Source organism: Lissotriton helveticus, chromosome 1_1 (assembly GCF_964261635.1).
Source record: "Lissotriton helveticus chromosome 1_1, aLisHel1.1, whole genome shotgun sequence".
Taxonomy (NCBI): Eukaryota; Metazoa; Chordata; class Amphibia; order Caudata; family Salamandridae; genus Lissotriton; species Lissotriton helveticus.
This window is the reverse complement of record NC_136057.1, coordinates 1959241837-1959254668: the sequence shown is the minus strand read 5'-3', so window position 1 is coordinate 1959254668 and position 12832 is coordinate 1959241837. Positions and strand designations below refer to the sequence as shown.

General features: G+C 40.6%; 1 protein-coding gene across 1 annotated transcript in view; it reads right to left on the bottom strand.

Annotated features, from left to right (window-relative positions):
* The window catches only part of ASPM (assembly factor for spindle microtubules), a 453390-nt gene that overhangs the window by 429975 nt on the left and 10583 nt on the right, over positions 1-12832 (bottom strand). Inside the window, exons 2-3 of the mRNA XM_078644067.1 lie at positions 12135-12278; positions 7783-9379 (exon numbers count right to left, since the gene is read on the bottom strand). Of these exons, the coding sequence (XP_078500193.1) occupies positions 7783-9379; positions 12135-12278 (1741 nt within the window). The remainder of the gene's footprint in view (positions 1-7782; positions 9380-12134; positions 12279-12832) is intronic.

Sequence of the window (12832 nt, the reverse complement as noted above, 5' to 3'; positions counted from 1 at the left end):
AGTGAACAAGCTGGTTTTCTTGAAGTGTTGCTTCTAGGGTGCGGTCTTGAGGGGCGCCAGCATGTCTATGGAGGTCTGCAGTATGGTTGAGCCGAGGGAGGCGGTGAGATGTTCATTGGTGACCTTGTTCCAGTTGCAAAAGATGGGGCTGGTGGGTGCGTTGGTGTACGGGGAGTTTGGTGAAGGCAAAGTGCATACAGTGGTGGTCGGTCCACAGGAGTTCGGAAGTGTGGCTGTAGGTGACATTTTCGCTGGTGGAGAAAATGGGGCTGAGCGGGTGTCCAGCTGCATGAGTCGGGAGGGGACTCTGGTTGTTGGGGTTGTCGAGGGGGAAATTGAGGTCGCCAAGTAGGAGTCGGTGGATGCGAGAAGCTTGGGTGTGATGAAGTCGATGATGGCATGCGTGAAGAGCGGGGGTCAGGAGCTCTGTAGACGAGGGTCCAACGGAAGATGGTGTTTGGGTTGGTGTGGACCAGAAAGTGGAGGTGTTAATGGTTGCCGTGGGGTCGCCCGAGTGGAAGGTCAGGCACCGGGAGTCCTTGTGGACGATGGCGGTTCCTCCTGTGGGTTGGTTGGTACGATCCTTGTTAGCAATATTGTAGTCTTCGCGAATGGCGATGTCCGGGTCTGAGCCGGGGTACGGCCAGGTTTCCATGAGGAAGGCCATGTCGGGGAGAAGGATTCAAATAGGTCCCAGATTTCTGTGGCGTGTCTGTGGAGGGAACGCGTGCTGAAGAGGATACAGCGGAGCCGGTCATGTGTGCTGTGGGTTTGCTTGGCAGCGAACGGAGCTGGAGTGTGGAAGTGGCGAGAGTGAAGCTGCAGTTTAAGCAGGAAAAAAGTCCTTGGTTGTCCTTCAGTGATGCGAGGTGGCAGGCAGCATGACGTCTGATATTGAGGGTGAGGAGGTAACTGGCATTGTATCGGTGGAAGGTCCGAGAACGAGAGCCTGTGGCGTGGAAAGGCTTGCCTTTGGTGTGTCAGCAGTGCTCCTGCTGCATGGCTGTCAATAAGTGTGAGGAGGAGGGATGAACAGCTGGGAGGCGGGAAGCAGGAAACCACGCTAGGAAGGCGGCAGGGGCATGGCGCAAAGCGAGGGGAAAAAAGTGAAAACGGGCAAAAGTGAAAACAGTCAAGAAAAGAGTGAAAAAGCAAAAAAAGAGGCAAAGAGGCAGAAAGAAAATGGGCAGAAGGCAGACCAGAAGCAGAGCAAAGTGGCTCCCAACTAGCCCACCAGGGATGAGTGCAGGCGGGAGCCTGCAGGTGGAGGAGGGCCTTGAACCACCAACCAGTGAGGGAGGGTTCAGTGAGCCTGCAGGGTCAGCAATCAGACAGAACTGTGCAGGAAGGGAAGCAGATCACTGACAAGGTCAGTGAAGTTGCTCCTGTCCAGCTATCTTACCGGGCTAGGGCTGCATCCTGTGCAGTGCCCTGGTGGCCGATGGCACACTATATCACTAATGGGATCTGTTGGATGAAGCTGTGGCATGAATCCGTTACCATTCACAGTACAGCGGGATGTAGTCCAGTTCCAGCACCGGGACTTCACCACAGAGGAGGAGTGTACCCGCTATGGGGATGTGAATGCAAGCAGTGCACTGTAATAGCCCTTACAGCATCTGTAGACCTCGGAAACAGTGTTTGGAGGAGTCAAGGGTGATAGACCTGCAGGAATAAGTTGGATACATAATACGGACAGCCTGGAAGTCAAGGATGAAGTCTCATGTTGATGATACGACTGATACGAATATATCTGGTGGCTCTGCCTGACCTGGTCTTCCGACGCGAGGTTGGGCCATTAACACTATTATTTATGGTAGACTCCATCGATGAAGGTGAGTTGGCCCAACAAAGTGTCTGAACTCTTTTTGGACTTGGATGTTGCTTTTGCTGTGTGACTGCACTAGTCTAGACTCTCTTCACACTACCACAGAATAACCATGCCGATCACCCACTACCAGAAAAGTAGTAGGATGCTGGTTTGCTTCCAAACTTGGGCAAAGTAGTATACATAAGCGGGTGGTCCCTGAGAAAAAGCAGACTACAATCAACTCAAATTCAAATGTGAAAAGAAACATAGGGGCCTATCGCAACTTAAATTGGACAGTGAAATTTTGGATTAAAGAAATAAGACTATGCATCTGACAAACTAAGAGACCTGGCAAAAAAGTGGACTCATTTGGTGCTTATTCTTAGATAAACCTTAATAGGCTGGGACCATGTCACCCACAAGTTTGTCCAGACAATTAATGTTTATTTACCACAGGTCTCACCGGCTTCAAATCCACACCAAACACAATCACTACAACAATGTTCGATGTACTGACAAAGGAGCTCTCTGCCATCAAACTGGACAATATACTAAATGATATGTCATCTAAAGTCCACTCCATCTGCACTGAGTGATCTTTGGACAAGGAGGCCCTACTGGACTGAAGCCAAGACGGGAGGTCTCTCAGAAGGAATCTCGCTGACCAGTAAAGTCGTTCCAGGCGAGACATACAACTCAATTGGATAACGGAAAAACCTGAAGGCAGCATTATCCTACATTTTCTGACTGATCTGATCCCATTTTTAACAGGACTCACCGTCACTGAACCCAGAGTTCTTATTTCCAGAGCGTACATCAAATATGATCTGTACACCTCCAAACCATAACAATTCACACACGCAGTAGTAGTGTGCCTATTCTGCCACTAACATGTTATGAACATTCTACAAGCTGCTAAACAGTGGAGATATATTTTGATATGAACGGTTATCCAATGTTAACAGTAGTCAACTACTCTGCAGAAGTAGGACAAATTAAGAAACTTCCGGCCTTCAAAGCTAGGTTTAGTCAGAAAGATATTCAAATTGGATTTTAGAACCCTGCAGGTATGATTATCATACTGAAAGGGATGCCCACAGAGTAGGATGATACGAATGAGCTAGAGGATTTCCCCAGACACTATGGAAAACTCAGACATGAAAGTAGTGATAGTGCCAAACAGAAACCATTCCCTTTGTTCTGCTACTCAACACTGCTATCAAAGAATTGCTAAAAGGGACTATTTAGAGACAAGTAACCACTCGATGGAGTTCTGATAGAGTTTGTCTCAAACAGTAGAAAAGCTGGCTTCAGAGAAGCAAATCTGGATCCCCACTGAAGGCTTCTACAGTGGGACAAAGGAAGGTACTTGAACGTCCAATGAACATGTGCATCACTTACTTGAAATAAACACCCGTAAGTGCAGACTGATGCCTTGTGCCCATGTCTACCATGGAGGTAAGCATATGTTACAGCTTCTGTTCACTGATCTATTATATGTAGAATTCTACCTCTTACTTTTTTCAATTTTCCCACTTGAAAACATGGTTAAATTCCTGGACATTTTATTAAAGATACTCGTTTCCTAGTGCACCTGCTCCACCTTTACTTGTAAAATACTATTTGTTCTTGGTGGTACCGCCTGACCATTCTGGTGGACTTCTCCCCAATAAACCAAACACCTATGCTTTATTGCCTATGTAGTACATGCAATATACACTCATATTCGATAAAACAATGACCTACCCATTCTTCCAATACAGAGAATTTGGTCCTTATGACTATACATATAGGCTGCCCTGGGGAAGAACCCTATCCCAAAATAGAGTAGAAGAGTACCCAAAATAGAGTAGGAGTGTAGCTCCCATAAATTGTAAATCAGAATCCACAAATGTACTTTACTCTTCGGAGCTTGTACCTTCTACATAAATAAAGACCAGATGCAGCTCAAATCCAGATCCTTTATCCCATCTCCTCTTAGCAGGCCCTAAAGTAGGTCTCCAACACTCCAAACATGCAGACATTGTTCTCCTTCAAGAGACCCATCTCTTTGGTGTAGAGTATGCAAAGTTAAAGAGAGTAGGTGAGCATCGCGGTTGGCAGCATTGCAAGGTAGGTGACTAAGTTTCGCCTTCCAATATCAGTCTGGCTCCAAGAAATATAGGGGCTATGATACTTATAAAGGCTCAATAGCATACAGAGTGTTAAACAGATGGTCCGGCCAAGTGGGTTGTCAGATTGCACAGGGCAAGACTACTCCCACACAATAACTCTTGGAGGTGCAATGCATGAGATGTGATCCAATTCACAATTTGTGTTTCCTAACAAAGCTTGCTACATACTGGCAAAATGTATGGATGGTTCATCATCATAGAAGGCTGGCTACCACAATCACAGTGCCCACAAAAAGAACACTATGTCACTTTTATACACAGACATTTTGGAGTAATACAACACTGGATTGATAAAAGTTGGCTACTGTGAGGGAATGGTACATAAATTGAACAATCAATGGCACAATTTGTTTCAATATTTGGTTTTATTATATACAGGGCTAAACACTAGAAAGGTTATCATCAACATGTTTGAACAGTATCAGATAAAAAGTGTATGCTCCTTATTATATTGATTTTGGTTTATATTCCTGCTAGTGTACGCCTCTGCTTTCTACCCATTGTTAAGTGGGACACCAGCACTCTACATAGTAATGTAAGACACGGATGGAAGGAGATGCTTAATGATTTTATTCTGCATTTATTTGTTTATTTGTAGGTTTATACCGCGCTGGAATAATTCCCGAAGGAGTATCTCCGCGCCAGACAGCTGTAAGAAAGATGTTAAGTCGGAGACAGAAGCACTAATATTGGAACAACACTGTTTTTAGTCTTTTCCTGAAAATAAGGTGATTGGCGCACTGTCTAAGGGAGAATGGAAGATTGTTCCACAATACATTAATTAATGCCCCTTGAAGTACTTCGGATATAGCATCAAAGTGTCAGGATTCCACTATATTAATATTCTTTACAGTCTAGTGCTATAACGCTTATCTTCTACACTCCCCTCACTCATTTTTCTATCCCTCAAAGGTTTGCGGTCATGCTATGCATGAGTTTTAGTACCACTGATTTGCAGAATACTTTTTAAAAAAATTAGCTTTGAAGTAATTGGATTTTTGCATCCATTTTTCTATAGTTAGAAAAATGCAAAAGAGAAAAAAAAAATATTGAAATAAAGAGAAAAACTAAACAACATAATTGACTCCTTGAAGAAATGTTCCCAAATGCATACACAATAGAAGATTGCCCCCAGTTACTGGGGGAGAAAAATGCTACCCTTCTAATTACCAACCTAACCCGGTCCCGCTATTTCTCAAGGTAACTGGAAAAGCAGTTGCCATCCAAAATGCAAGATCACCTTCTGCATAACCAATCCAGTTTCAAATCATGGTGCATTATTATATAATCGTGTACAAAACTCAACTTCAATACAGCAACTCTTACTTTCTCTCTGTAGCCCTTGACACAGTTGATCATACAACATGGGATAGAAGCACAGTTAAATGGAAGTCTAGTTGGTTTTAGACAAAAGAGAAGTCTAGTATCTTCCAACAATTCAGTGTTAAAAAATACACACAATTTCAATTAATAGATCAAGATGCCACAGACAGATTTAATTAAAATGTTTAGGGCCGGATGTAGGTCGCCAATTACCGGTCGGTAACGGCCAAATTCGGCCGTTACCGACCGGTAATTGGTTTTCGAGATGTAGGGGACAATATTTTACAGATTCGGTAAATTTACCGAATCTGTAAAATACCGAATCGGTAATTTTACCGATTCGGTAAAACCCAGATGTAGGTAGCACTGTTTACAGTGCTACAGGCCTTCAGAATTCGGTATTTTACCACCCAATCCAATTGGGTGGTAAAATACCGAATACAGGTGTGCATGCACACCTGTGCTATGTGACACACAGACATGCCCTTAGGGCATGTCTGTGTGTCACATGGCCTAAGGGCATGTCTGTGTGTCACATGGCACACATGCCTGTATTTGGGGTGCTAGAGGGTGTCAAAGTGACAGCCTGTGCACCCTTGCTGAAATCGGTATTTACCGAATCTGTAAATACCGATTTGGTAATGCCCATTAATTCTTATGGGCTTCAATGCCCATAGGAATGAATGGGCATTACCGAATCGGTATTTACAGAATCGGTAAATACCGAATCTTAACGATTCAGTATTTACCGATTCAGAAATACCTACATCTCCCCCCCTCTATTTTACCACTTCTTAAATACCGAATCGGTATGATTCGGTATTTAGGAAGTGGTAAAATAAAATTACCTACATCTGGCCCTTGATCTTTATTTCTTGCTTGAATAGTGCAACATGGACACAGCCAACTTCTTTTGTCCCTAAATGTTGGGACTTCTTCAGGACTGTTAAAAATATACAGACAATAACAAAAACCATATACATTACATATACCAATACAAACTGAAAAGTATCAAGAGCACAACATGAAGGGACAGAAAAGGCAACATAAGTAAAAACATAATAGAAGTAGCACACACCGTTTAATCTAAGTTTTACCACATCTAATTCTCCAAACTGGAGACGTAGTACTTCTGTAACATAGCATGGTGCAGCTTTAAACTAATATTTAATAATATTGGAGTACTTTAAACATATGTCCGTGATGTTAAAGGTCAAAATGAACTAATAGATATGCAGCATATTAGTTGTACTCTTGAGACTTTATAGTTTGGCTAAAACTAACTAGACTGCCAAGTAAGTGTGCTTCGCACTCATTTTGTTGTATTTTTAAGTCTTAGGGCGTTCTTTAGATAGTTAGCACTGGAAGTGGTGCTCCTTCAAATGGGAACAATACAGGGTGCTGTAAATTTACCTGCAACCGTTCTTGAGCTGCTATTGTGAACAGTTGATCATTCTATTTGTACATGTGTCTTACATCAATATCCTGACATTTTTAGCATTGTGTGGGCCTTCAAGCAATAGGCACCAATACAAAACCCTAAACGTAACACACACCACTTATGATCCACTGGGAGTGTTAACATATTAACTCAACTTTACTCTGAAAGCTGCACTAAGTGCCACACCTATAAATTATTAACAATTGCAATGATTCTGAATGAGAGAAACTGGACAGGAGGTACCAAACAGAAGCACATCTCAATGATCTGAGCCAAGCAGGATACAGCAGTTCAGTCATGAAGAATTCTTGGTCAGGGAATAAAATGTTTTAAAAGCATAACTGAACAGATTAGGTTTTAAAGAGGAAGAAATAAATTATTGTAACTCCAGTTGCTTGATGTATATCCTATAAGCATCTATCACTTCATTTAACTCTTCCAGAGTGAAGAATACCTTTGAAGATCAGTAGTGTCAATTTCTCGCTGTGCATGTCAAACAGACAAGCAATGACTTTGTTCATATAAATATCCAAAAACTTTTTTTCATACTACTCTCAGAAGAGTGACAAAAAGTGCAGAAAGTGGGTGGATACCAGCCACTTACTCCTCAAAAGAAGTAATCCAGCCCTACGCGCTAAGCCTAGTCTTCCTCCAAAGAGCACAAATTAACTTGAGATAAGAGTTTCTCTTTGGATGTAATGGGGGTACCACTTAATTACAGGGACAACAATGAAGCAGACACATCAAAAAGATAAAAAGTATGATGCACCCTTATGCGTTCAGGTTATAGTTACTTAACCTGGTTAACATTACAATCCTCACATCAGCAAAGAGAAAGCATACTTGTATACAAAACAAAATTATGATAGACTTAATTGCCATAAAAATACTGAACATCATCTATGAAAGACATTTACAATCATACACCAACATCTTAAAATAGGTTTTATGAAAAAGTTACATTTCCAGGATTAAAAACGAAACATTATTTTTATGCAAGTAGCATTGAAAGTCAAATTAAGTGAAATTCTTACCCGCTTTCTTTCTTTGGTTTTTCAGATCTTCACTTCTGTGTCTTGTAACATTTCCTTTTTGCATACTGGCTTGCTTTACTTTCATAAGAGGTGCTAGCCTTCGCTCAGGTCTTGTTAATTCTGGATGCTCATTTGTTGAGACTTTAGCAATAACATTTTCTATTAGTTCTACGCTTTTTCTTTTTCTGCAAACCAAACTTGGTCTAAGAGGATCAGGACTTGAGAGGTCTGCTTCTAGGACATTTGTTGAACAAGTGGCCACATCAATAACAGGAAGTTCCAGAAACCGGACGCTCTTTCTTTTTTCTTGAGCAATGCCTTCATAGTTTGCCATTGAGCTTTTAAGACATCGTCTAGCCTTTGGAGGGGTATTCGCCTTCTTGCTGTTCTCATCTCCACCATCAGGTTTACTTTTGACAACAGTCTCAGAATTAACTTGACCCCTTTTGTGCTGGACAATTTCCAAACTGTTACACTCTTGTTGTGGCTTAATAAAAAAGGTTAATCTTGATGGCAGTGGTTTAAACTCATCTAAAGTAAAGTTAGACAAATCAGATTCCTCACATACAGATACACGAGGTAATACTTTCTTTTGTTCTTCAGCTACACATGGTTGTCCTGAAGGTGGGGAGCTTGAAAACGATGACAGTGAAATATTCAGACTAGAGGACTGGAAAGACAACAGCAAGGATTCATATTCCTGTGGATTTAGGGAAGACTTTATTGAAGAAATATTTTCCCTTACAAACTGATCTGGAGACAGAATAGGAACAATTTCTGGGGATCCAACATCATCTTCAGGCTGGTAACTGTCATTAACAAATGAGTCTGGACTTAAAAATTTGCGTTGACTAAGGGGAGTTGGGAAAAAAGCCTTCTGATCCGGGGTAAAAACTGGTCTATTTCCACAACTAAGTGGCCCTCTATCTGGGGTTTCATTCATCAAACCATTGAGGAAGGCTTGAGGAGTAACAGTTTTTTCCACATTGAAATTAAAATCATCTTGCAGAATGGTGGCAGTTGTGGTTGTTTGAAATGATCCTCGATACCCAGATGAGCCAAGGACAGAGTAAGTTGTTGACCTCTTCAAAGAACCAGGAGTACAAGTCACTCGAGAGTCCCGATCAATAGGATTAATGGGTGATATGGATAATCTCTGCTCTACCTCACTGTCAGCTGCAGCCTCTTCAACAAAATGAAATTCTTTATGAACACTGGACGAAGCCGTAACCCCTTGCAAGGATTCACAGTACGTATCCGCACAAAGAACAGAATACGTAGTTGAGCTTCTTAGTATATCTGAGGCATCAGTAACTGCATAACGTTCTTTTCTTTGAAGTCTGATGGGGGATGAAGACATTTTGTTCTCAACTTTTTTGGGGGTAATCAGTTTTAGAGATTTTATGCCTTCAGCCACTGCTATGTTTTCACATGACTGCAATGGGCTCCTAACCCTTTCAATGCCTTTATAGTTGTTCTTCTCAGAAACACTCTTAGTTTGAGTAACTTTTTTCATGTTAGAGTCCCTTTTCTTAGGCCTCGCAGAATTTAATGGCGCTGAACTACTTTTCTTTTTTATAGCCTCCCAAAGGCTCTTCTGAAAAAACATTAAACAAAAATCCATATCAGAATCATAATTCTCTTTATTCAGCTCTGAACAGCCATAAAAGCATGAAAGACATGTGCAAAAATAACAATAGTATACATACAAGTTGTTAAAACATGCAAGTCAAATCATCAGGTTTAGGATATTAATGATAAAAACAGGATGGGATGACTAAAACCAAAATTACAACAGAGTCAAGTACTGATTCAACGATACACTGAAATTAATCTGAAATCATTGACCTTCTGGAGCAGACTGTGGCTTTAAGAAACAGTCACGAGACCACACACGTTTCATCATCTGGTGATGCCCATAAAAAAATATATTCAAGCATACAAAGCCATAGATTCCTCAACTTCAAAAATGGTTTGAGGATTTTTTTGCCATACATTTTATTTAAAAAAATCCATATCAATTGAACTAAAGGCCGACTTAGTCCTAAGCTTTAATACAGCAATATATGATCGACTTAAATTTATACTAGTCGTTTTTCCCAAATCATAGCTGCATGTTCTTTTTATAGAACACAAGGTTTACTACTTCAAATCTCACCTCAACAAATATTGATGTTTCAGCTCAGAAAGCACGCTTTGCTTCAAACATCAGTACCAAGTCTAATAAACCCAATTCAAGGCACACGCATAGCGGAATCAAAACTGTTGTTCGTAGTTATCTTGTAAACAAAAAAACAATGCTGTAATTATTGTTCTATCACTTTTAATACATGGGATTCTGTAATACCTGTATAAACAGCAGTCTATAATTTCTTTCTAATCTGCAACTAGTGACCCATCCAGTTGGCAATTATAAAGAAAAGACATCAGAACTGGACTATTATGAGTTATTACAGTCGAGTTTGACATCAAAATGCCTGCTACGAGAGCCAAAAGCCGAGGTCAAAGGCAGGTCCAGTCACAGAGCATTACTGAAGCAGCTGTTTAGAGCAACAAAAACAGAATGTTGCTTTTCTTTCTTCGGTTCTATTTGAATAACTTAAAATGCTCTGCTGCTAGTGCTTCCAGCGCCATGAAACCTGTTGGTGAACAAGTACACATAGCCTTATAACATAGCAATGACAAGCAGAGAGAATGTTTATTTTTTTACTTTCCTTAGACAGAGAAAACCTAGAATCTTTCTGCATGTTTCTAAACATTCTGAGCATTTGCAGCTTTTTTTTTTAACTGATTTGTATTGAAATGTTTACAATACCGGTTTGCAACAAATATCAAACAGGTTTATGATGGGTTTAATTTTGCACTAGACGTTTTGTTTTTACTCTTCATGTTTGCAAACGTTTGCTCTTTCATATGAAAGTGCTAAGCACCAAGGTTTTATGTGGTTTGTGGGAAAAGTGATGGCGTGACCATGTATCATATGGGATAAAGTGCCCCCCGGAGTACATTCCTTGTTCCTCTACATGGTTATGGAACTCCGAGGTGACTTGCAATATCCTTATAATGTACAGAAGGGGATACTTTACTGCTTTATAAACAATAGTCCTAGATGACCTCTCAAAGAATACAAGGATAAAACAGACCTCCAATATCTGAAGATTTATACATGTAGACTAAATATCTCTTATGTCCCCCACAGCCTCATCATGCATTCTAGAACTGTAGTATTTCAAAAGACCAATAACCACCACCTACGCCTCTGTACTGGACACCTACCACCATCAATGCTGGCACACCACTTGGCAAAGATTTACAATTTAGCATTCTCCATACAGAATCAAATCTGTCACAAATACACACAGCATCGAATCACAAAGAAAAAAAGAATTACCACTGTTCCAAAACACCTCATAGATACCAACACCATCTTCAAACAGACCACCATCTTCAGACAGACCTTCGACAAAATCATTCCTTGCCAAACATCTAGCAAAAGTAGGTTAAATATCTTAGAGCACCCAAACAAAAATATGAAGAGCGGATTCAGCCAAGGAACGGTAAACATAAAATGTACCATAAAACAGTGAAATATTAAATTTTCACAATACCACAAATACAAATCTCGCTTTAATTATAGAAATAAATCATGTTGTCTACTGTAGTCTCTCAAGGTTCATTCCATTACCCGCATTCTTCAACATTTGATGCATTGCCTCCGACAATTAAGATTTTGTCTTCCGGTCTACATTGAGGAACAGTATTACCTTCGATCCACAAACCTGCAAAACCAGTAACCCCTCCAAGAAACTAGTCTGATTGCATTCCAGTCATGGATAGCGTTTGAGTTTAATCTCAGGGAACTTGTGGCTACTACTATTACTCTGTGCCAACCACATACCTATCCAAGTGCTTTTTTCACCATAAATTAATCAAGTACTGTGATAAAGCAGATAAGTCACCATGGATTTGAAAATTACATTTGGTATCCTTTAAAATCAGGTCGGTTTGTTGGGCACAGCTGGAATCTAAAAGTCAGAAAGCCTCTCACCGCTTGCATGTTGCTGCTCAAAATAGAATGCAGACAATGTGTGGGCATCAGAAAAAAAATTACACCAGGACAAATTTAGCATGTTTCCCTTGGTTGGTCAGATCCCAGATCTGGGCCAGAAAGAGTTGCCTGAACCGGGATCGGGCAAATCTCTATACTTTAGAGCACTGTCAAGGATTATACATTTTGGAAAAGGGTAGTAATCTGCCCGAGTGTTGGAAAAAGATTTAAATTTGAAAGGATGTGCTAAAAAATGTAAAAACAAAAATCCTAATTTAATTACTATTGGGAAAATAACGCTTACCTTTTTCTTTACTGGTTGTTCTGCCTTGCCTAGCAAAACGACCCTATGTTTCAAAATGCCGCTGGTGACAAAGGTGAGCAGCTCCCGGACTCCACCCTCTTCCAATGGTGTCCATCTTATGGAAATAAACTTCTTCTCCATGGGCTAGGAAAGAAAAAAAAACAATCGGATGTAAATAACAAAACATTATTATCAAAAGAGAAGGGAAGTAAAACAAGCATTGGCAAAACTAATAGGTCTGCTTCATAACAAAGTGCCTTTCCAGTCACTTGTGCACTTAGGCACTCAATAAGTTAACATACATGCACTCGGTTTCTCAAACTCGAACTGAAAAAGCCGTTCACCCACCCACTGATTCATTCCAACATCCACTGACTTATCAAGCTGCACTAAAACAGAAACACAAACTCAGCAAGCAAATGGAAAATTAAAAGAAAACATGCTGCCACCTAATAATCTTGGTTGGCATATGCTTACAACAGAAAAATATAAATACATTGTAAAAGCAAATGGCCATCATGCAATGCAATTATACATAGTATATCATTGTTTTACTATTTCCATCGTAGCTACCAAATTTAGAAGCAACTTGTTGGTCATCTGAGAGTAGTCAAACAATGACACACTAAGCACAATGTAGAAAACAAAGGAGAGAGCGAGGACCAGATACTGGTGCTTATTTTATGAACATTTATGAA